General features: G+C 44.4%; 1 protein-coding gene across 1 annotated transcript in view; it reads right to left on the bottom strand.

The window, feature by feature from the left end:
• Positions 1-8115: 8115 nt before the first annotated feature.
• Positions 8116-21916, bottom strand: part of SLC17A7 (solute carrier family 17 member 7) — a 65473-nt gene continuing 51672 nt past the window's right edge. The window contains exons 9-12 of the mRNA XM_061591616.1: positions 21665-21797; positions 19712-19822; positions 16213-16340; positions 8116-9842 (exon numbers count right to left, since the gene is read on the bottom strand). Coding sequence (XP_061447600.1) covers positions 9489-9842; positions 16213-16340; positions 19712-19822; positions 21665-21797 — 726 coding nt within the window. The 3' untranslated portion in view covers positions 8116-9488. The remainder of the gene's footprint in view (positions 9843-16212; positions 16341-19711; positions 19823-21664; positions 21798-21916) is intronic.

Consider the following 21916-nt stretch of genomic DNA (forward strand, 5'->3'; position numbering starts at 1 on the left):
AGGGCTCCTGTAACAGTTGGGTGCTAGAGGGGATTTCAGGTGTGTGTGTAAAGTAGGGGTGGGGAACTTTTTTCAGCTAGAAGGCCTCTTTCCATTTCTGGAGGCTGCATGCCAGTGGTGGACCGAGCCAAAGGCGAAAAGTGGGTGGAGCAACAGATATAACTCTTACCATTGTACCATGTGCAACATTCCAGGCATACAAAAGTCATAGGTTTCTACACACATGCATGTGCGCACATGCACATACATGCACACACACCCATCCAGGCAAGCAAGAGGCATTACCAGAGTTCAAAGTTGCACACAACATCTGAGGAGAGGGTGGAGCAGGACTCTGTGGCCTGGGAAGTAGTGACGACTGGTGGCTCCGATGTCAGTAGGACAGTGCAATCCACTCCGGGTTTTAGTCCAAACTTTCACAGAGCTGTCCAAGGCATTCAGTACCTTGGACAGCTCCTCTAAAACTCAGAGTGGATTCTACTGCCCCACTGACATTGGAGCCACCAGCTGCTATTACTGGGGAGAGTCCCAACAACCAGATAGAGAGGTCTGGCAGGGCTGCATTTGGTCCTCCAGGACTGAGTTTCCCTGATTCTTCTGGTTTATCCCCAGCATTAAGTACTATAAAAAAGTTTCATGAACACTGAAGATGCTATATAAATAATGAATAATGTTGACTTTGAGAAGGCGTTTTCAATGGTCCATCTGGTCTCTCCCTCCTCGGTCCCATTTACGAAATGCTCTCCCAAGGGAGGCTCATCTGGTGTCAATTTTGGCAGTCTGGAGTCAGACAAAAACTTTTTGTATCGCCAGGCATGAGGATAGGAGGATCTGTCAATGTTGGTTCTCTGTGTTTTCCATTTTTCCAATCTTAAATTTGGTTCTCTGCATTCCTACAGCAATTTGCGATTTTTTAAAAATCCTCATGAACATTCTCCAACATTTTAGTGAGAATTTCTCCTATTAAACACATTTTAGTTTTGCAGTTTTGACTAATGTACACATTTTTGCAAGCAATTTCTCCTAATTTATTTATTTATTTATTTATTCATTGCACTTGTATACCGCCCCATAGCCGAAGCTCTCTGGGCGGTTTACAGCAATCAAAAACATTAAAACAAATATACAATTTAAAACACATATTTTAAAAACAATTTAAAACACAATTTTAAAATTTAAAACAATATAAAAACAATTTAAAACACATGCTAAAATGCCTGGGAGAAGAGGAAAGTCTTGACCTGGCGCCGAGAAGATAACAGTGTTGGCACCAGGCGCACCTCGTCAACAAGATCATTCCATAATTTGGGGGCCACCACTGAGAAGGCCCTCTCCCTTGTTGCCACCCTCCGAGCTTCCCTTGGAGTAGGCACCCAGAGGAGGGCCTTTGATCTTGAACGTAGTGTACAGGTGGGTTCGTATCGGGAGAGGCGTTCCATCAGGTATTGTGGTCCCAAGCCGTGTAAGGCTTTATAGGTCAAAACCAGCACCTTGAATTGAGCTCGGAAACATACAGGAAGCCAATGCAAGTGGGCCAGAATCGGTTTTATATGTTCGGACCGTCTGGTCCCTGTTACCAATCTGGCTGCTGCATTTTGCACAAGCTGCAGTTTCTGAACCATCTTCAAAGGCAGCCCCACGTAGAGTGCATTGCAGTAATCTAATTTGGAGGTTACCAGAACATGGACAACTGAAGCCAGGTTATCCTTGTCCGGATAGGGACGTAGTTGGGCCACCAACCGAAGTTGGTAGAAGACACTCCATGCCACCGAGGCTACCTGAGCCTCAAGTGACAGAGATGGTTCTAGGAGAATCCCCAAGCTACGAACCTGCTCCTTCAGGGGAAGTGCAACCCCATCCAGGACAGGTTGGACATCCACCATCCGGTCAGAAGAACCACCCACTAGCAGCATCTCAGTCTTGTCTGGATTGAGCCTCAGTTTATTAGCCCTCATCCAGTCCATTGTCGCAGCCAGGCACCAGTTCAACACATTGACAGCCTCACCTGAAGAAGATGAAAAGGAGAAATAGAGCTGTGTGTCATCAGCATACTGATGGCAATGCACTCCAAAGCTCTGGATGACCGCTCCCAACTGTTTCATGTAGATGTTGAACAGCATGGGGGACAGAACTGACCCCTGCAGAACCCCATACTGGAGAGTCCAGGGTGCTGAGCAATGTTCCCCAAGCACCACCTTCTGGAGGCGACCTGCCAAGTAGGAGTGGAACCACCGCAATGCAGTACCTCCCACTCCCAACTCAGCCAGTCTCCCCAGAAGGATACCATTGTCGATAGTATCGAAAGCCGCTGAGAGATCAAGGAGAATCAACAGAGTCATACTCCACCTGTCTCTCTCCTGACAGATGTCATCATACAGGGCAACCAAGGCTGTTTCTGTGCCAAAACCAGGCCTGAAACCCGACTGAAATGGATCCAGATAATCGGTCTCATCCAAGAGTGTCTGGAGCTGGCCTGCCACCTCTTGTTCAAGGACCTTGCCCAGGAACAGAACATTTGCTACCGGCCTATAGTTATTAAGATGTTCTGGGTCCAGGGAGGGCCTCTTCAGGAGTGGTCTCACTACTGCCTCTTTCAGGCAGCCAGGGACCACCCCCTCTCACAGAGAGGCATTAATCACTTCCCTGGCCCAGCCGGCTGTTCTATCCCTGCTAGCTTTTATTAGCCAAGAAGGGCAAGGATCCAGCACAGAAGTGGTTGCACGAACCTGTCCAAGCACCTTGTCAATGTCCTCAAGCTGCACCAACTGAAACTCATCCAAGAAATGAAATGTAATGCATTTTGTATGCTATTTTCCCAATATATTCATTGTTATGCATACTTTCCTCATTTATATACATTTTTGCGAACATTGTTTAGTTGGAGGACTGCATCACAAAATTCGGATAAGTGCGAATTTTGAAGGATGGCTGTGTTTCACCTGTTGTTTCAGAAAGTGCAGATTTAAAGCAGAATTTGGCTTTAAATGCAAACTGAATCAAATTTCTCCTCCATCCCTAGCCAGGCATTTGAGTGTTGATATTATTGTTCTTGAGAATGGATTCATTATGTAAATTATTTTATGATTAGCATGTCATGGCTGTGGGAGAAGATGCTTTGTTGATTAGGGTATACTTTCTTGATATGTTCACCAGACTGGATTATTTTATTGAGTTGTAACTTTGGGTTTTACATGAGTTTTGTATCTCATGTGTGCTTTTTATATTGACCATCATCTTAAGATATTTTCAAACAAGGCAATTCATAAATCTAAATCAATAAAATTATACTACTACTACTACTAAATAGTTAGGTGTCTTGGTAGAAGATATTAGATGTTCTTGGAGAGACAAATCTTATTTTGCATTAAGTAGGGATGGGGGACAGACTTAATTCAGTTTGCATTTAAAGGCAAACCTACCTAATTCATGCTTTCTAATATGCAAACCAAAACACAGCCCTCCTTCAAAACTTGCACTTCTTCAGATTTTGCAGTGCAGTTCTCTGGTCAAGTAATGTGCAGAAGTGCATTCACTAGGATAAAGTATGCATAAAAATGGATATATTCATGAAAACACAGTGTGTTCTATTAGGGAAAATTGCATACAGAAATGTGTGTACTAGGATAAAATCACACTAAAATGCTGGTTAATTTTCATGAGGATTTAAACAAAGAATGCTCAGACTGATGTGGAAATGCAGAGAACTGAATTAAAGACTGGAAAAAATGAGAAAGTGAAAGAAACTGAAATTGACAGATTCATCCCTCCCTAGGATCAAAGCCTTCTCCTTGAGATCCATTCTGGGACATGACCCTCTGCCCCAATGGTGAATCTCTTCTTTGTGCTCTTCTCCCTATGCTCCCAGGAGTATATGCTGCAGGGTTTTGCAACTGTGAACTCCTGAGCAAATGCAAGCTCAGCAGGAATCTGAGTGACCCTGAAAAACTGCAGGTGGGAAGAAGAGATGGCAGCCCAGTGGCTGAGCTGAGCTGAGCTGAAGCTGGGACGAAGGGACACGCCACAGACTAATTTATGTCCCCTGCAGTTCCCTTTGCTTCTCTGATCTGGCCTCCCTGAATCTCTCCCTCTGTTCCCTCCACCCCACCACCTAATAATCCTTGAGCCAACTGTCTATTCCTAGCTTAATCCCACGGTGGCTGGCCAGCCACATGAAAACCCCGCTCCCCTCCCGCCTACAGATAAGATTGTCAATTGGCCAGGGAGGGGTGGGGAAGCAGACTGACCTGCTCCTATCCCTCTAAGAGAAAGGTTTTTGAACACCTGTGAAAGGACAGCTCTTGGGGCTGCTGGTTCCAGGTTTGACAACCTTACCTTGAGGTGTCTGGATATGGATCAGCTCTCTGGACCCTCTTTACGTCTTGAGCCTTAGACTACAAGGATGAGGAACCTGTGGACCTCCAGATGCTGTTGGATTCCAACTCTGATCATCCTTGACCAGACGTTGACCATGTTATCTGGGCTGATGGGAGTCTAACTTCATCTGGAGGACACCGTGTTGGCTATCCCAGCTCTTTGTTGTCTAAAAAAGTACACTGTATTTCTACAAGCAGGAACTGCAAGAAAATGTTGCAGTGTGCAGTGCTCCTGTTCAGGATACTCCATTTCATTCCTCCCCCTCCCCAGTTTTTTGTTTTCCCTTCCCAACTGTCAGGCAGCATTCCATGGCCACAGAGCATGCTCAGTTCTTATTTGGATGTTTTAGGGGTTCTCCCTGCCTTAAGAGGTTTTCTTTTTTAATTGCACCTCTGCAAGCTTCAGGGTTTCCCCAAGCTTCCCTCTTGTACTTGGATGTTGCTGTTTTGTGACTATTTACACAATGGCGTTTGCAGCCTGAATATGAGAAACAGTGGGAATAAGAGGGTTCAGCCCCATCTTCTGGGTCTTTAGTCCTGGGGAGAGCCTCTGAAAATTCAGTGGGCTTCTCCTTTCTGAAGAAGCTCCCAGTGCATGCATAGCATTGGAGTGTGAGGCTAAAAGTGGGCACGAGGACAAGATTGTGATGCAGCCCTGCTCTCTCCAAGCAACCATAACTGTGTGGAACTAAATTCTATATTTTAGAATAAAGCCTAAATAGGGCTTGTGTGTAGAGCTGCTTAATATCAGGTCAAACGGTTTGCCTTTCCACACAACTGGGAATATCACACTTTTTCTATGTGTGCATCCTGTTTATTCTGCCCACCCAAGTGGACGTGACATAACTGCCATGTATGGGGCTGTTTGCAGCTCAGCACACATTCATAATAACTCTGGTGGTGGGCACCATTTTAATGACCCCATTCTTTTTTAAAACTTAATCTTTTAACTAGTACTAAAATGATTTTGAGGCTTTTTAATAAAAGAGAGCTATCGAGTTGTAACACCATGATGCTATGATGTTAACTTTTTTGTGTGTATTATGGTGTTATAGCACATCAAAATAAGTGGAGAAGGAATTTTATTCTATATTCCTGCTCTACATGCCACTGAAAGGATTTTTACTCATCCCCTGTAATTTCTTCTCCCCTTCTTTCTCACTTAACAAGTGCCCTATTCCTTTCAAATTGTCTGTTTCTTTCATTCCTCCTCCCTGCAGCTTCTATATTCACTTCTTGTTGCTATAACAATATAACAATTATCTCCTTCCTTTTGATTCCCAATTAATAACGAAAAGTAATGGATAACTGTAACTTTAGCATTTAATTTTTTATCTCACTAATATCATTCAACACCTGCTCTGGCTCTTTGCCCTTAGTAGAGGGAGACCTCCGTTCCATCTCCCCCAAACTTCTCTTGTTTTTATGCCATCTTTATGTAGTAGGGAGTTGCTGGCGCTAGCATTGGTCCATCCCAAGTCTATAGCATGGCAAGGGGGTGTGGCAGGAGAGTGAGGAGGCACTGGGCAGGCTGTGGCACTGAGGCCCACCTGAAATTGGCCTGATGCCCATTGGTAGGCCCTGGAAATTTATGGATGAAGTGTGGGGATAGTGATAATTCAGCCTCCCCCCCCCCAGCTTCAAACACACACACAAGTATGTTCCTTTCCAAACCATATCTGGTTTCATATATAATATTTATATTTATATATTTACACAAGAACAGGGTATTTATTCCAACCGTTTTGGGGTGATTCAAGGAAGGAGGTTATACGTACAGAGTGAACGCCAGACAGACCAACCAACCCACAGAGGGAACTATTGGGGGGGGAGGTGTGAGGGGGCAGAACTTAAGAAGCTAGGGGAAAGGGAGACTTACCCCACAGTTTAGGCCTAGATGTGATCAGCCTGTCGCTATTGTTGGAGTTGGCTTTCATGGGACTAGATAAATGAAGTTTCTGGGTGATTGGAGGTGCCTCTGGAATATTCCGAACAACTTATACTCAGATTGTCTCAAGCAAGCTGTGTGTGTGATGTGGGGTGGGGTAATCAGAAACCACCAGTTCTGCTGACTCTGGCATTGCTATTGCCATTATGGATTATATCCTTAACTGTACAGAGTGCTTTTACAATCTTATTTTGTTCATCCTTCCAACAATCCTATGAGGTAGGCCACTATTCTCTTTATACAGGTGATAGGTCTGAATGGCTGAGAGCCATTTTAACATACAGCTTTCAGAACATCTCAGACCTTTCAGATCCTAAAGCAGCCTTCTCCAGCCTGGTGTCCTCACCCATCAGCCCCACGGAGAAGAGCCGTGCCTGCTGGGACTGATCGGAGTTGTAGTACAAAACATGTAGAGGGCACTAGGTTAGGGAAGATTACCATAAAGCAACATGCTAGTGTCCACTGGGTAATGCTGGCTCCTGTAATGGTGCAAAACCCCTAAGCTGTGTTCACACGCTAAGGCAGTTGAAGCACTTTATAGCTGCAATGGGAGAATGGCAGAGAATGGTGTTTGTGTCTGAGTAAACATATGTACAATTGTACTGTAAATAGCTTCTGAAACGACATGGCTAACTAATTCATGGTTACAGAGCACGTCTGTACTACATATTTAAACCAGTTTCTGTACCCTCTAAGCAAAGATCTCTGGGAATTGCTCATTTGATAAGGATTAGGGCTCCTTCTAAGAGCCAGCATGGTATAGTGGTTGGAGTGTTGAAATATACTTAAGGAGACCCGGGTTCAAATCCCCCACTCAGCTACTGGCTGAACTTGGGCTAGTCATTGTCTATAAGCTTAATCTACCTCACAAGTTTGTTGTGAGGACAAGGAGGGGCAATGAGCTTCTTGGAGAAAGGGAGAGATAAAAAGGTAGTTTATAATAATAATCAGATTTGTAGAGATTCTCCTAAAAAAGGGGATAAGAATTGATTGACTAGATAAATAAATAAATCAGCCTCCTCTGGCACCAACAATTCCCAGGAATCTTTGAAAGAAGCCAAAAAGAGTTAAAACATGATATCATCATCAATCAGCTTTCAGTCTGTAATGTAGATGTGGCCAGGCCACACTTTTCAAATGTTTTATAGCCATTTAAAATTGCATTTGAAGCATTTTGATGTATACCATTAAATGCATAGTGTGAACATCTAACATGTTTTAAATAAGAACTCAGAGTGGAGCTGGGTAACATGTGGCCCGCCAGTTGTTGTTGGACTACAACTCCCATCAACCCTGACCGTAAGCCATGCTGGCTTGGGCTGATGGGAGTTAGAGGCTACATCCACACCAGACTTTGATTCCACTTGAAACGGTCATGGCTTCTCTCAAAGAATCCTGGGAACTGTAGTTTATGAAGGGTGCTGAGTGTTATTAGGAGACTGCCATTTCCCTGACAGAGCTCAGGCCAGAGTGGTTTAACAGTCAGCCCCTCTTCCCAGAGAATTCTTGGAATTGGGGCTCTGTGAGGGGAATAACAGTCTCCTAACAACTCTCAGTGCCCTTCACAAACTGTCCTTCCCAGGATTCTTTGGGGGAAGCCATGACTGTTTAAAGTGGAATAAATGTTTGCTGTGGATGTGGCCTGAGTCCAACATCTGATGTATAGCTATCCGCTATAGCAGTGTATAGCTATGCCCACTGAGGATTCCTGTGGCGATGAAAGGTTAATTCTTAGTTTTCTTTGAATTTAAAATGTTTCAATAAATTTTGAAGCACTGTAAATTTAAAAGTGCTATAACAACAATGTGTGAACACATTTCTAGAGTTTGTGGAGAGTTATTTTTATAGGGGGGAAAGGAAGGGCTCTTGAAACTACCAATGACCAAGTATTTTGGGAAAGTCATTTGAAATTCTTGTGCATTGCCAGTTTTCCACTGAGACAATGTCAACTAGTGTATCAGTGAAAGCATTTGTGGCTCGGGGGGGGAAATTACAATGAAAAGCATGTGGCGTATTTCAAAATGGTTTGTGAGCATTTTCGGAGAGGCTAGATGTGTGTCACATTGGAAACATGCCTTCTCTAGTGCTCAGCATGTGAGCAAGTGGTCAGCCTTAGGGCCAAGGTGAGTTGCTCCTGCCTCCGCAGTGCAGGGTCATTCTTGGCGCATGGATGCTGAAGGCATAAGATGTGCTGCCCCTCATGGATTAAAGCTCCCCAGAATTATTTCCAGGGGAAAATATTTGATTTATTCCTAAGAAAGAGAGTGGCCTGAGACATAGCCCAAGGCAGCCTTTGCCAACCCGGTGCCTTCCAGGTGTTTTGGACTACAACTCCAGTCATGCTGGCTCAGAATGGTGTGAGCTGTACTCCAAAACATCTGGAGGGCACCAGGATGGTCAAGGTCGGTCTCAGGTGCTGCAGCAGTGAGCTGCAGAGTGGGACAAAACAGCTGAACTGAGCTCCATCCCAGGGGGAGGAGCAACAAGGGGAATGTTAAATATACACAGCTGCTTTACACAGAGTCAGACCTTTGGTCCATTATTGGCCAGTATTGTCTACTCTGACCGGCAGTGGCCTTCCAAGACTCAGGCAGCAGCCTTTCCCAAAGCTGCTGCTTGACATCATTTAATGGGGAGACACCAGGGCTTGAACCTAGGACTTTATGCATGCAAAACATGTGTTCTACCCCTGCCTTGTGGCTCTGGCACCTGGCCAACGTCAGTGCCATAGGTCATATTACACTATTGTTGCATTGTGTCCAAAACTATTCATTGGGGCTCAGGATGTGTGTGTGCATGTGTAATTTCACTCTGCCCCCTTGTACCCATATTCCACATACCAAAGCACTACAACTGGGGGGGGGTGTCAGAGTGGATGGTGTGTGTGATGCGGTTGCTGTTATGGCAACGCACTGAAGCTTGTAGAAAAGGAAAGAGGCGGGTGTGGAGTGTGTGCTCTTGGGCTATCACCAAGGCCGATGAGTCTGAGGGGACAGTTTTCAGTGGGTCCAGATGGTTGTACCAATGCACCAGAACTGAGGGGGATAGGGAAAGGGTGGTAAAATGAAAGGGGTGGGGAAGCAACCTAAATGCAGGTTTTCTCCCCACATTCCAGAGGATTGAACCAAGGTCCCGGCCTCCCATGAGGGAGGAGGGATGGGGCATCTCTACAATAAGTCCCGCTCTCCCGGTGTGCCATACATATATGAATCTTTGCCAGGTTCCTGTATGTATTCTTCCTTCTTGTCCCAATCTGCTGTCCAGCCTCCATTGGCAAAGCTGGTGCTTTTGGTGGCGCCATAGCCCCCACCTCCCCCGCCCCCTCCTGCTGCCATCCGGGCCGCCTCGTCCTCCTCGTCGGCCAGTTCATCCTCATTGATAAAGCCACACTTCTCCTCACTGAGCTGTTCTGGCTCGGCCCATGGCTGCTTCTCCCCGGAGGCAAAAATCCCATAGAAGATGACGCCCCCGTAATGCACTAGAGAGGCGATGAGGAAAACGTACTGCCATTCCTGCCGGGTCTGTAGAAAATGAGAGAGGGAAGGGAAAAACAGGGACTGTTGAAGAAATTGCTTTAGGATGGGTGTGGGGAACCTTTGGCCCTCCAGATGTTGCTGAACTACAACTCCCATCAACCCCAGTAAGCATGGCCAATGGCTAAGGATGATGGGAGCTTTAGTTCAGCAACAGCTGGAAGGCCAAAGGTTCCCCACACACCTGCTTTAGGACACACAGACTTGAGTTCCCATACCACTAAGACTATCCATGGGCTCACACATGCTGATCCAAAGCATCATGGAAAACATGCTTTGAATGTTTTCTTTCAAACCAGGGGTTTGGAACCTGTGGCCCTCCAGAGGTTGTTGAACTGCAACTCCCATCAGCCCAGCAAGCATGGCCAATAGCCATGGACAGCCACCTGTCAGGTATGCTTTAAGTTGGATTTCTGCATTGAGACTCCAAGGTTGGCAGAAGTACAAAAAAACACCCCCCCCCAAAAACCATAAGGGGGTAATCCTCAAAACAATCCAGTAATGAAGAAGGACAGCGTATGCTCAGTAGCCATGGAATGTTGGCTGACTGCTGAAGGGTGAAAAAAAGAAAAAGTAAAGTGGGGGTACGAAGGCTGGAATGGAGCATTCTGGAAGAGGGTATGGCTGGCTGGCTGGCTAGCTTGAACCCTGAACACAAGTATCCATGCAGCAACAATACCTCAGTTAACGAAGAACATGCGTTCCTGGACATTACCTATTTAACAGAAACTTTGATACCAGAGGTCGGAATAACATGGAAAGAACAGGGATAGGTCCACAAAAAAGAAGAGCAGTTCAACATATTTCAGCAAATTTTTAATTCAAAACTAACAATATGCATGTCTGAAATGAAGCAACCAGGTCAGGTAAGCCTTGCATACAGACCACTTGAAGACTACTTCCAAATGCATCCAGGGATGCCTGCTTTGCCTTTTTTCTTTTATCATGTAGCATCTTGCTATATCAATCTAAAGCTTTGAGCACAGTTCTCTTCTCCCTACACTAGCAATGGGCTCCATTTCTGCAATAATCGGATTTGCCATCGGATTAATTACTTCTGATATTCTGTATCTTTGTGGAGAGAATTTTGAAGCTGCAACTCTCCACACCTGGTTTCTGATTCATTCTTCTTTTTTCCCAATTCGTTTTTAAAAAATAATTCACTTTGAAATCATCAATAGTGTGCGTGATACTTTTGTCAATCTACTTTCTATGTGAGCTCTTCAAAAGTGTATTCCCTTTCACTGCTGTCAATAAAGTGTTGATTGTAACTGACAGACAGAAAGCGGCAGGGGGGAATGAGATATTAATTGTAAGCAGCAGGGAGAAGACACAGATCTGATTATCTGCCTTAATCTGCTCTGCCATGCACTTGAAAAGGAATGTGAACAGAAAATCATTACAGAGTTCAGAATAAAGAGATACCAGTAGAGACTTGTGAATAAATAGTGATTATAATATTGATAATTCTCTGCAAAGCAAAAAAAAAAACACCAACAACCCGGAGGAGACTGGAAAAATGAAAATATATTGGAGGAAAAAGGAATCAGATCATTAATGACCACCAGGGGGCCACACTTAAAAATGAAATGTACAAAAGGAGAGGATTCCATCCCAATTATACACTCAAGTGGGCAGGCAAGTGGCAGCCACCACCACCACCCTGTGCTTGGTCTCTCTCTGCCATCCTCCCCTACACTCGAGAATACATGTCTGCAGTAAACAGTGTTTCCAGGGCACCCAAAGCACTGTTTACTGTGGAGGTGCCTCTGCCACTTGACAAGGAGTGCCGTTCCAGCCATGTGTGAGAGAGCTGCCTGCAGCAGCCGCAATCCAGTAGACAAGGAGCCACATTCTGACTATGTCAGAGTGTGTGCCCCCCATGCCCTCTGCACACAAAAGCAACTTTGTTAAAAGGAGCTTCTTTCCCGGAGGATTTGTTAACCGAGGCATTACTGTGTTATCAAATAAATATAATAAATAAACACCAATTTAACTGTCATGACTTCCCCAAAAGATATTGGAAACTGTAATTTGGTGAGGGTGCTATTAGAGATCCCTAGCCTCACTCCCAGAACTACAGTTCCTAGGATTCCTTGGGAAAAAGAATAGCCATTAACTCCAAAACTGTGTCTAAGGTGTAACACCACAGCAATACTGATAATTTGCTCCTGCAGGGAGAAAAAGTATGTGGAAATAGGATTTGGTATCTCTGCCCATCTCTCCACAGGTCCCCATTTCAAATTATGATTACCCAGCAGAAGAAATTTTCTGGTATTGAAAGTCCGTATAAGAACAAACCAACATTTGAAACTTTGAAATAGCTTAAACTGAAATTAGCAGAAGTGTCTTGGATGTAAGGCTAGAAACTGCGAAGAATTTGGTTTCGGAATAACCTGTGTGTATGTGTAGGGAACCTTTGGCCCTCCAGAAGTTGCTGGATAATCCCTGGTCATTGGCCATGCTTGCTGGGGCTGATGGGAGTTGTAGTTCAGCAATATCTGGAGGGCCAACGGTTCCCCACACCTGGTGTACAGGAATAAAATTGATATTGAGCATGCAGAGACAACGGAGAGCCAATCAAACAGTCAAAGATGTTGCAATAAAAATCACACAGGGATGGACACAGACTAAAACAGTTGCATGGGCAAAGCAATCCAAAGCCACAATATGCTGCTCTGGAGGGGGTTTGGATGGGGCAGAGCTGTTCCTCTGCTCAGCTATACTGGGCTTTGCTGCTGTAGAGATTGCCCCTTCGCTTGCCACAAGCACAGTAGATGCTACTGCGGTTAGTATCCCCACTGGCAGTAGACAGACCAAGCCCCAAAATGGGGTGTTTCAGAGGTGGGGAGGGGAAGAGCTGGGACAGCCAAATATCTGCTGGATCCTAAGGTGGCCCAGCAAGGCGCGAGTGGCAGGGCTGAGGATATGGCAGTGGTTCTGACGCTCTGTTAAGCCCCACTGCTGCCCACCCAGAGTTAGGATGCCACCCTTAGAACTGCATGAAATCAATGCGTCTTAACATGACTAACTTTTCACATTGAGTTCAACAGGACAGTACAAGTAGCGTAATCTGAATCTAACTTGTAGAATGAGAATCCAATATTGGAGGTGGATGCAAATGGCCTCTTGAAATTCTCCTTCCTGTGTTAGGGCAGATAAATGAAGGGGGGGAGAGCATTTAAATGAATTTCTCCATTCCTCTACAGTTTCTCCAGGATGGGGCTCACCATTAGCTATGGCAGTAGGTAACTTTTTCCTAAGGGCTTTTGTTGTTGTTGCAGCAGCAGCAATTGTTTTCAAATCCTTCTGAGAATATTTGGCTCAGCTCTTGGCAAATTATATTATAGGTGTTAGGAGGTTCAGGCTAGGAATCTCAAAGCCAGTTATATGGAGCATACAACTCCATTGGTATATCATCTCCACTAGGTTCCAAGACATTTCTGGGCTCAGTTCAAACTGCTGCTTGCGACCTTCAAAAGGCCTAAATGGTTTAGGACCAGGATACTGAAGGACCTGACTCTTACCCTATGAACCTACCTGAGGTCATCTGGAGAGACTTTGATGCGTCATGGTGCCTCCCCTCTTATGAAGCTGTCCCCTGTCCTGGGAGATATCTTTGGTGCCCACCCTGGCAGGCAAAGACTTTTTTTTGGGACTTTGGCCTGACAGAAGTGCACTTCACCTTTGCTTATTCTGTGTTATAATTTAATTGGTGTTACCTGCTGGATTCCCCCCCCCATTTTTTTTTAGCTTCTATGCTTTATTGATTTTCTTAAATGCCTCATATTATGTGTAGCAGAAAGGCAGGATTAAAATGTTTTTAATATGCATTTTTATAAAAGGGCGACTTATTTATTTATTGCATTTGTATACCGCCCCATAGCCGAAGCTCTCTGGGAGGTTTACGACAATTAAAAATGTTAAAAACAAATGTACAAATTTAAAAACACATTTTTAAAAAGCAATTTAAAAAATTGCTTAGAGTGTCTGGCGTTAGAGGAGAACATAGATACAGTGGGAATATCAGAAATCTGGTAGCACAGTGATAATCAATGGGATACAATTATCCCTCAATGTAAAATATACAGAAAGGACTGAATAGTTTGCACTAGCAATGGTGCTGCTCTGCGGTCATAGAGGACAATGAATGCAATAAATTAGAAACCTGAGGAAGAACAAATTAAGTCAAGAATCACGGTGTATGGAAATAGCAAGCCAAAACTGTAATACAGTACTGGGGTGGGGGCATACCTAGGGAGGTGGTGGGCTCTCCAACACTGGAGGCATTCAAGAGGCAGCTGGACAGCCCCTTGTCAGATATGCTTTAATTTGGGTTCCTGCATTGAGCAGGGGGTTGGATTCGATGGCCTTATAGGCCCCTTCCAACTCTATGATTGTGTGAAAGTCTCTCACACACAAACATACCAGACCAGGGATCTCAAGATAGCTCTTGAGATGGAGAAAGAGCTATCCGCCATGATAGAAATGGAACCTCCATGTTTAGAAGCAGTATATCTCTGAATAGAGAGGGCAGAATTTGTCAAGCTTCTCCCTTTTTAAATCTTAAGTGCAGTTTGCCTTTTTTAATATAAAAATGAGGTGCCTTGATAAAAGTGCCATGGGTGCCAGCTAGGGATGGGGTTCACTGCCTGGATCCGATCCGCTTGTATTCCAATAATCTGTCATTCAATCCTGATCTGCCCTTTTTTGTTCCCACTTGCTTTGGCATTTGCTGATTCAATCTGCTGTGTTTTTTTGTTGCGAAAAGAATGTGTAATTTTAAACGTAAATGCTTATGCAAATGATCACAGTGTTCCATGTGTTTTATTTTTTCCTATTTATCACACATACAGACTGTTATGGATGCATCAACTTAGAGGAAATCACAAAGATAATTACGTAAAATGGGGGGGGGAAATCCATGCTGATCACAGCCACTGCCTGCCACAAAAAATTACAGCCGTGGCCTGCCACAAAAATCCATGCCGATTGCAGCCACAGCCTCCCACAAGAAATGCCATTCCAAAAGGATAGCAGACTGTCAGATTCAGTCGAAATCTGATACTAAGTCCATTTAGCGAATAGTCTTCTCCATTGCTAGTGCGAGCCCCAAATGGTTGCTACGGACAGCAAAAAAGAGGTGACAGTATTCTATACTGGTGAGTACCAACAAACACAAAAAAGCACAGCCTTATTTCCAGCTCCATTTGTGGATTTTGAAGAAAAAGCCCATATAAAAATGTGTATGCCTTTTCATCCGCATTTCTTTTACTATATACATACTGTATCCAATTTTGTCTAATATACACATTTTTGCAAGCAGTTTCCTCTAACGTAATGTATGTTTTGTACACTAATCGCTAATATGCACATGGGGGGGCAGTGAACTGCATCACAAAATTTGGAGAAGTATGAATATTGAAGGATGGCTGTGTTTCGATTTGGGTTGGTTTGGAAAGTGCAAATGAGATAGGTTCCCATCAAAATGCAAACCAAACAAATTTCTCCCTCGTCCTTTTCTCTGAGTAACGGATGTGGGAAGTGTACAGTGAGGAAAGGCAGATGCCTTCCTGTTTTGCTTGTAGGCTTCCCAGAGGCAGTCTGTTTGGCCACCTTCAGAAAACAAGATCCTGGAATACTTTGACATTCAGTGTGAACCTCTTCTTAGGTTCTTAGGGTGCCTCTCACTTCTAAAATCACACAAGTGTACTGCTTGGTGACACACATTTCACTATGGGAATCAAAGCCTCTCTTATGCATTGCGGGAAGAAAAAAGACACTCTCAGCAAACAGAAAGAAATCATAATTACAAGCGGGGCCTGAACAAAATGTGTTGCAGTGTGGATGCTGGTGCTCAGAGTTCTAGCTGCTTCATTCCCCTCCCGCTCCCCAATTTACCTTCTTTTTTTCACCCTCCAGCAGTGAATAAGCAGGCACCAGCTTTTGAGAGGGCAAGTGAACAGACAGGTGTCGCCTGGCAAAAGAGCCAATGACCAGGTAGGTGCCTTGTATATCTATGCATCTCTTCCTCTCCCCTCCTTTTCTAGCCACTCTATTCTATATCCCTCCTATCTGGGTTTCAGATTTTTTCTTCTCAACAGTCATTCAGCATTTTGTCCCCTACTGGGCTATTTTGGGTGGTTCCCCCCCCATAGAGTTTCCCCCTAAAGATTATTTCCTCAAACCTCAGGATGACCCCAAATCTGATGATACTTCCCCTCTAGCGTGAGGCTGTTGCCATTTTGGCTACATAAACACTCAGAGAACTGAATCAGAATAAGAATGATAGAAATTATGGAGACAGGAATTTCTCAGGACAAGCAAGCTCTTACTTTGAGGGATTTGTGGTTCCTACCTTGTGTTTGGTCATAGCTCCAACGATGAGTGGACACACCATACCCGATAGGGTCCCCACGCCATTGGAGATTCCCATAAGGATACTGGCATATCGGGGGGCAATGTCTAAGTGATTCACGTTAAACCCTGGAAGTGGGGATGGAGATAAAAAGGAATGTATGTCAGTCTGTCCTCAAATGTTGAAGCTAATACAGGCCACAGATTGCATCTAGCTGTAAGGATGCTTCCAGACTGTCGCTGTTTTTGAGTGATTGAATCGCATACCAGCAAATTTAGGTTGCACAATTATAGTTGATTGGGAAGTCTTGTGCAACAAACCTACTTCCCCCAAAACTGAACTTTTTGCAGTAAGGAAAGTAATGGGGAGTTGCTCTGGAAACAGTAAGACAACCCTTGACACGACGTCATCTAATCTTCCCACAAACAAATCAGAACGAGTGCTCATTCAATAGCCAATGTTGTCTAATTTCCCTGTAAAAAGATCAGGATGAATGCTCAAGAAACACGTTGGAAGTGCCCTGAATGTATTAAAAGGTTACAGTTTACTGCTTGAACTACTAATGGATATTCCCCACCAACAGGGATGGAAGGATCTGTTGATTTCAGTTCTCCCAGTTTCTCATTTTTCTGTTCTTAAAATCAATCCTCCACATTTCTACAGCAATTTGCAATTTTTAGAAAAAATCCTCATGAAATTTCATCAGCATTTCAGTGCGAATTTCACCTAATAAACAATTTCTTGTATGCAGTTTTTATTAATGTACACATTTTGGCAAGTAATTTCCCCTAATATAATGCATTTTGTATGTTATTTTCACTAATATATTCATTCTTATGCACACTTTCCCCATATATATGCATTTTTAAAAACATTGGTTGGTTGGAGAACTATGTCACAAAATGAGGGTAAGTGCGAATGTCAAAGGATTGCTGTGTTTCGATTCTCATGTTGTTTTGGAAAGTGTGAATTAAATAGATTCGCCTTTAAGTGCAAACTGAATCAAATCCCCCCCATCCATACCCACCACTGTAAGGTTCAGTCAAGATCACAGTCATTTGGTGTTAGATTACAGCTACAGAGTCCGCCTGTAGTTCACTATTGCTTCTATAAGATACTTGAAAAAATATCTCTTACTTCTGCAATCCTAAACAGGAGCAAAGTTCAAAGGAACAAGCATTGAGCCTTCTGACTTGATTTTCCAATCTCCTTCCGTGTTTTCCTAATTATGCCTTCCTCAAAGAAGCATCATACTTTTGGCATTGTCTCTTACAGAGCAATCCTATGCCAGCTGAGAGACTATAGCAGGGTGGACAACCTTTTTCCAGCCCAAGGGCTGAATTCCCTTGTGGGCATCCCTCCAAGAACCACATGCCAGTGATGGATGAGACAGGAAGGAAAAGTGGGTGGGACAATGGTTATGACACTTACCTGTGTATAGTAGGCTACAATCCACCCAAGCAAAACTCAAAGGTTTCTAACAACTCCATCTCCAAATTTCTCTCCAACAGACATGATCACAGTTCAAGGCACATTCCAGTCAGACAAAAGCATTCAAGGAAGGCACAGACCAAGGTCAATTAAGGCTGTGGCCTGAGGAGAAGTGGTGTGGACGGGAGAGAGTTCTAAGTGCTGCAGAGAGGGCTCTGGAGGGCCACATTCAGTCTCTGGGCCTGAGGTTCCCATCCCAGGAATATAGGATCTGGCAGAAGCCCCATTATGATGACAGAACATTAAATGCACTGCTAGGCATGATAGATATGCCAGCAGAACGCTTCAGAAATGCTGGTAGCACTTCACCAGAGAAGAAATGCTGATGGAATAGCTAAAATGGGGTAGAGTCGTGGGCAGGACGTGGAGGAGCCCTATCCTATATAGTAGGGCCCCACTCATATGGCGGGTTACGTTCCAGAAAATGAAATGGACTGCCTTCAAGTTGATCTCGACTTATGGCGACCCTCTGAATAGGGTTTTCATGGTAAATGGTATTCAGAGGGGGTTTACCATTGTCTCCCTCTGAGGCTGAGAGGCAGTGACTGGCCCACGGTCACCCAGTGAGCTTCATGGCTGTGTGGGAATTCGAACACTGGTCTCCCAGGTGGTAGTCCAACACTTTAACCACTACACCACACTGGCTCTAAAGTGAAACCTGCCTAAAATCAGAACTCCGTCAATAAAATGGCGCCCAATGCCTGAAAAACACCGTACATGTGGAACAAGTGCTGTATGAGTGGGGCCTTGCTCTAACTGAAAGCCACCGTATTAGCAGAATGCAGAAAACCGGGCCACTGAAAAGTGGGGCCCTACTGTACCTCCCTTCCATTCACAGCCCTGTTAGTGGATCTTTACACCATCCCTGGAGCTAGCACAGAGAACTTCCCTCCTGCTGACTTCATATGAATGACCTTTATGTTAATGACCCCCCTGTCAACATTGCCACAATTATGCACAGGATATGGTGTAGCTCAGTCAGTACACACACACACACACACACACACAGAAGAGCATAATGTGATAGGATGTTTAGCAGGCAACTATACTTTTGTGGTCACATCTTGTGCACACTTTAATCCACAGCTTGGAAAAGTTACTTTTTTGAACTACATCTCCCATCAGCCCAATCCATTGGCCATGCTTGCTGGGGCTGATGGGAGTTGTAGTTTTAAAAAAGTAACTTTTCCAAGCTCTGCTTTAATCGCCTGGGCTGAATGGTTTTCTGAGAACTCTGCCTAGCACTAAGGTATATGCCAGACATGGGGAACCTGTGGTCCCTCCTGATGTTGTCAGACTACATCTCCCATAATCCTTGACCATGCTGGACAGGCTGATGGGGACTGGAGTCCAACAACATGTGGAGGGCCACACAGGTTTCCCGATCCATGGTACACAAAATGGTGGGCCTAATGAGGATGAACCAGCCACAGGACCAGATTACATGGGTATGAGGAAGCTTCCATCCCAGGACTCCCTCTGTGTGAGGATTGTGGATAGGGAGGATGGGCAATTTTGTCAGTTTGGGGTTCTCTCCATTGTACATTTTTTCAATCTTAAATTCAGTTCTCCACATTTCTGCATTAGTTTGCGGATATACTTTTTAAAAAGGCCCCATGAAAATTCATCGGCATTTTAGTGTGAATTTCTCCTTATTTGTATGTAGTTTTCCATAATATACACATTTTTGCGGAGCAATGTTCCCTAATATGATGCATTTTTGCATGTTATTTTCACGAATATAAACATTTTTTGCAGAGCAGATTTCCCTGAGATGATGCATTCTTGCAGAGATTACTTCCCTAAAGAACTACATTGCAAAATTTGGAGAATTTCAAAAGATGACTGTATTTCAGTTTGCATACTGTTTCGGAAAGTGTACATTAAGTAGGTTTGCGAACGGAATCAAATTTCTTCCTCGCCTCTAGTTGGTGGCATAGGGGAGGAGATTTAAATTTTGGAATAGCACAATGCCCTGAAAGGTCAACCTGGCTGCCTAAGGTCTTACCTGAAATAGCAAAACCGCTGAAACCCACAGCCAGGACAAGGAAAGATATTGCGACGCCTTTGCTATGGGAATAACCGACCACTAAGAGCAGTGTGGCTTCCATGCCAAAACCTGACGAGGAAGAAGTAGAGAAAGTGATGTCAGATACGCAGGCACTGTTCAGCTCTGGAACACACATAAGAAACTAGAGCAAGGTGTGCATAAAACTTATATGTGTCCCTCTCTGTGTGTTGTTAATTTTTTACTAATGGGAAGGGTGTCATATAGCTTAGTTGGGTTTAGATCAGCTTTGCATATAGCAGATCGCAGTTGCTGGGAATCGTAGGTGGGAGAGTGCTATTGCAATCAGATTCTGCTTGCAGGCTTCTCATGGGCATCTGGTTGTCAGTCACTGTGGGAACAAAGTGCTGAATTAGATGGACCTTTGGCCTGAACTAGCAGGGCTCTTGTGACGTTTCTGACTTCAATTCCCCAACATCTGCAATGCATTGTGTGTATGTGTCACTTTGACACCAGTCGAGACATTTTTATTCTCCCAGGCTTTAGAAAAACCTTTTAAGCCACGCTGGAAGGTTGTGTTTTATTTATCTGCTGGGTTTTAGCTGTTGTGTTAAAAGCTTGGAAAAGTTACTTTTTTGAACTACAACTCCCATCAGCCCCAGCCAGCATGGCCACTGGATTGGGCTGATGGGAGATGTAGTTCAAAAAAGTAACTTTTCCAAGCTCTGGTAAAACTGCTATTTTATTCTGTTTGATGTGGTTTTATTTTTATTCTAAGCAGTCCTGAGAGCTCAGATGTACTGATGGCACAGGACAGACCTTTAATGAACAAGCCAACAAATGAAAACCCAGTATTGCACCTGTACCTGCATAAGGCAGGATTCCCCAACCTGGACCTGTGCAGATGTTATTGGACTACAACTCCCATCAACCCTTAGCATTGGCCTTGCTGGTTCAGTCTGATGGGAGTTGTAGTCCAATTACATCTGGAGATCACTAGACTGGGGAAGGCTGGGGGAACTCCTTTGTCAGCAGCTATTGGTCTGAGTAGACCGTCTTGGGCTAGATGATTCATTGGTGTGACTTGGTATAAGACAGATTCATGTATGTATGGAAAGGTTGTGACTCTTTAAAAAGTGGACACAGAGGCTGCTGCAGTCCATAAGGAAGGATACAAAGCTCTGAAATGTGAACATTTGTCATGCCCAGACTACTGGGAACCCCAGAAAGATCATTTTAAGCATGATGCAAAAACCTCCAAAAGATTTTGCTTACATGAGCACTAGAAACTTGGGATCTCTCCCCACACCCCCCCAAAAATCCATGAAAGCAGAGACTCTCAGAGGACACTTCAATACTATTGCTATTTTGGGGTGGGATTCAATTACATACCAGCAAATTCAGGCTGCACAATTACAACTGATTGGAAGGTCTTGTGCAACCAATCATTTGCCCCGAAGATCAGACTTTGTGCAAGAAGGAAAAGTGATGGGAAAATGCAGTGGAAAGTGTGGGATAGCTCTTATTTTGGTACAATGTCATCTAATCTCCCTGTAAACAAGGATGAATGCTCAATCATCTGGATTTGCCCAGATTTTGGTGCAAACTACTAGATCCTCTCTTTAAGGGATTTGCTTCACATCTTGTGGTATACTCATTACTGCCTGTGCCAGGGATGGGGAACCTGTGGCTCTCCAGATGCTGCTAGACTACAATTCCCATCATCCCTGGACATTGGCCATGCTGCCCGGGGTGGATGGGAGTTAAGAGTCCAACAACAGGTTCTGGATGGCAACAGGGTTCTCTACCCCTGGCCTGTGCAGATTTCTCTAGAAACTTTGCCCACTGCCTTCCATGCCAGCCATCAGCCCCTCACTCAAGCCTGGGTGTCATTCAACCTGTCCCTAATCCTTATCCATAGGCCCTTGCTCTGATGATGCCTTTCTCTCTCACCCCCGCAGTTCATCATCTTGCGGACATTTGTGGTAGTCATGATCCTCCGTGTTCTCAGGAAGTCAGCGATTTGGCCCCCAATGGGCACGATGATTGTCATGACTAAGTGAGGCAAAGCTGACAGCATGCCCACCTGCATGGGAGAAGACGAAGAAACATTCAGGAAGTCCAAGGCACAGGAAGATGGTAAAAGCAGTTCAAAACATCCGGCTATCATTTGGAGGGAGATGAACCCTAGGGCGGTGGGTGCAA

Source organism: Rhineura floridana, chromosome 11 (assembly GCF_030035675.1).
Source record: "Rhineura floridana isolate rRhiFlo1 chromosome 11, rRhiFlo1.hap2, whole genome shotgun sequence".
NCBI lineage: Eukaryota > Metazoa > Chordata > Lepidosauria > Squamata > Rhineuridae > Rhineura > Rhineura floridana.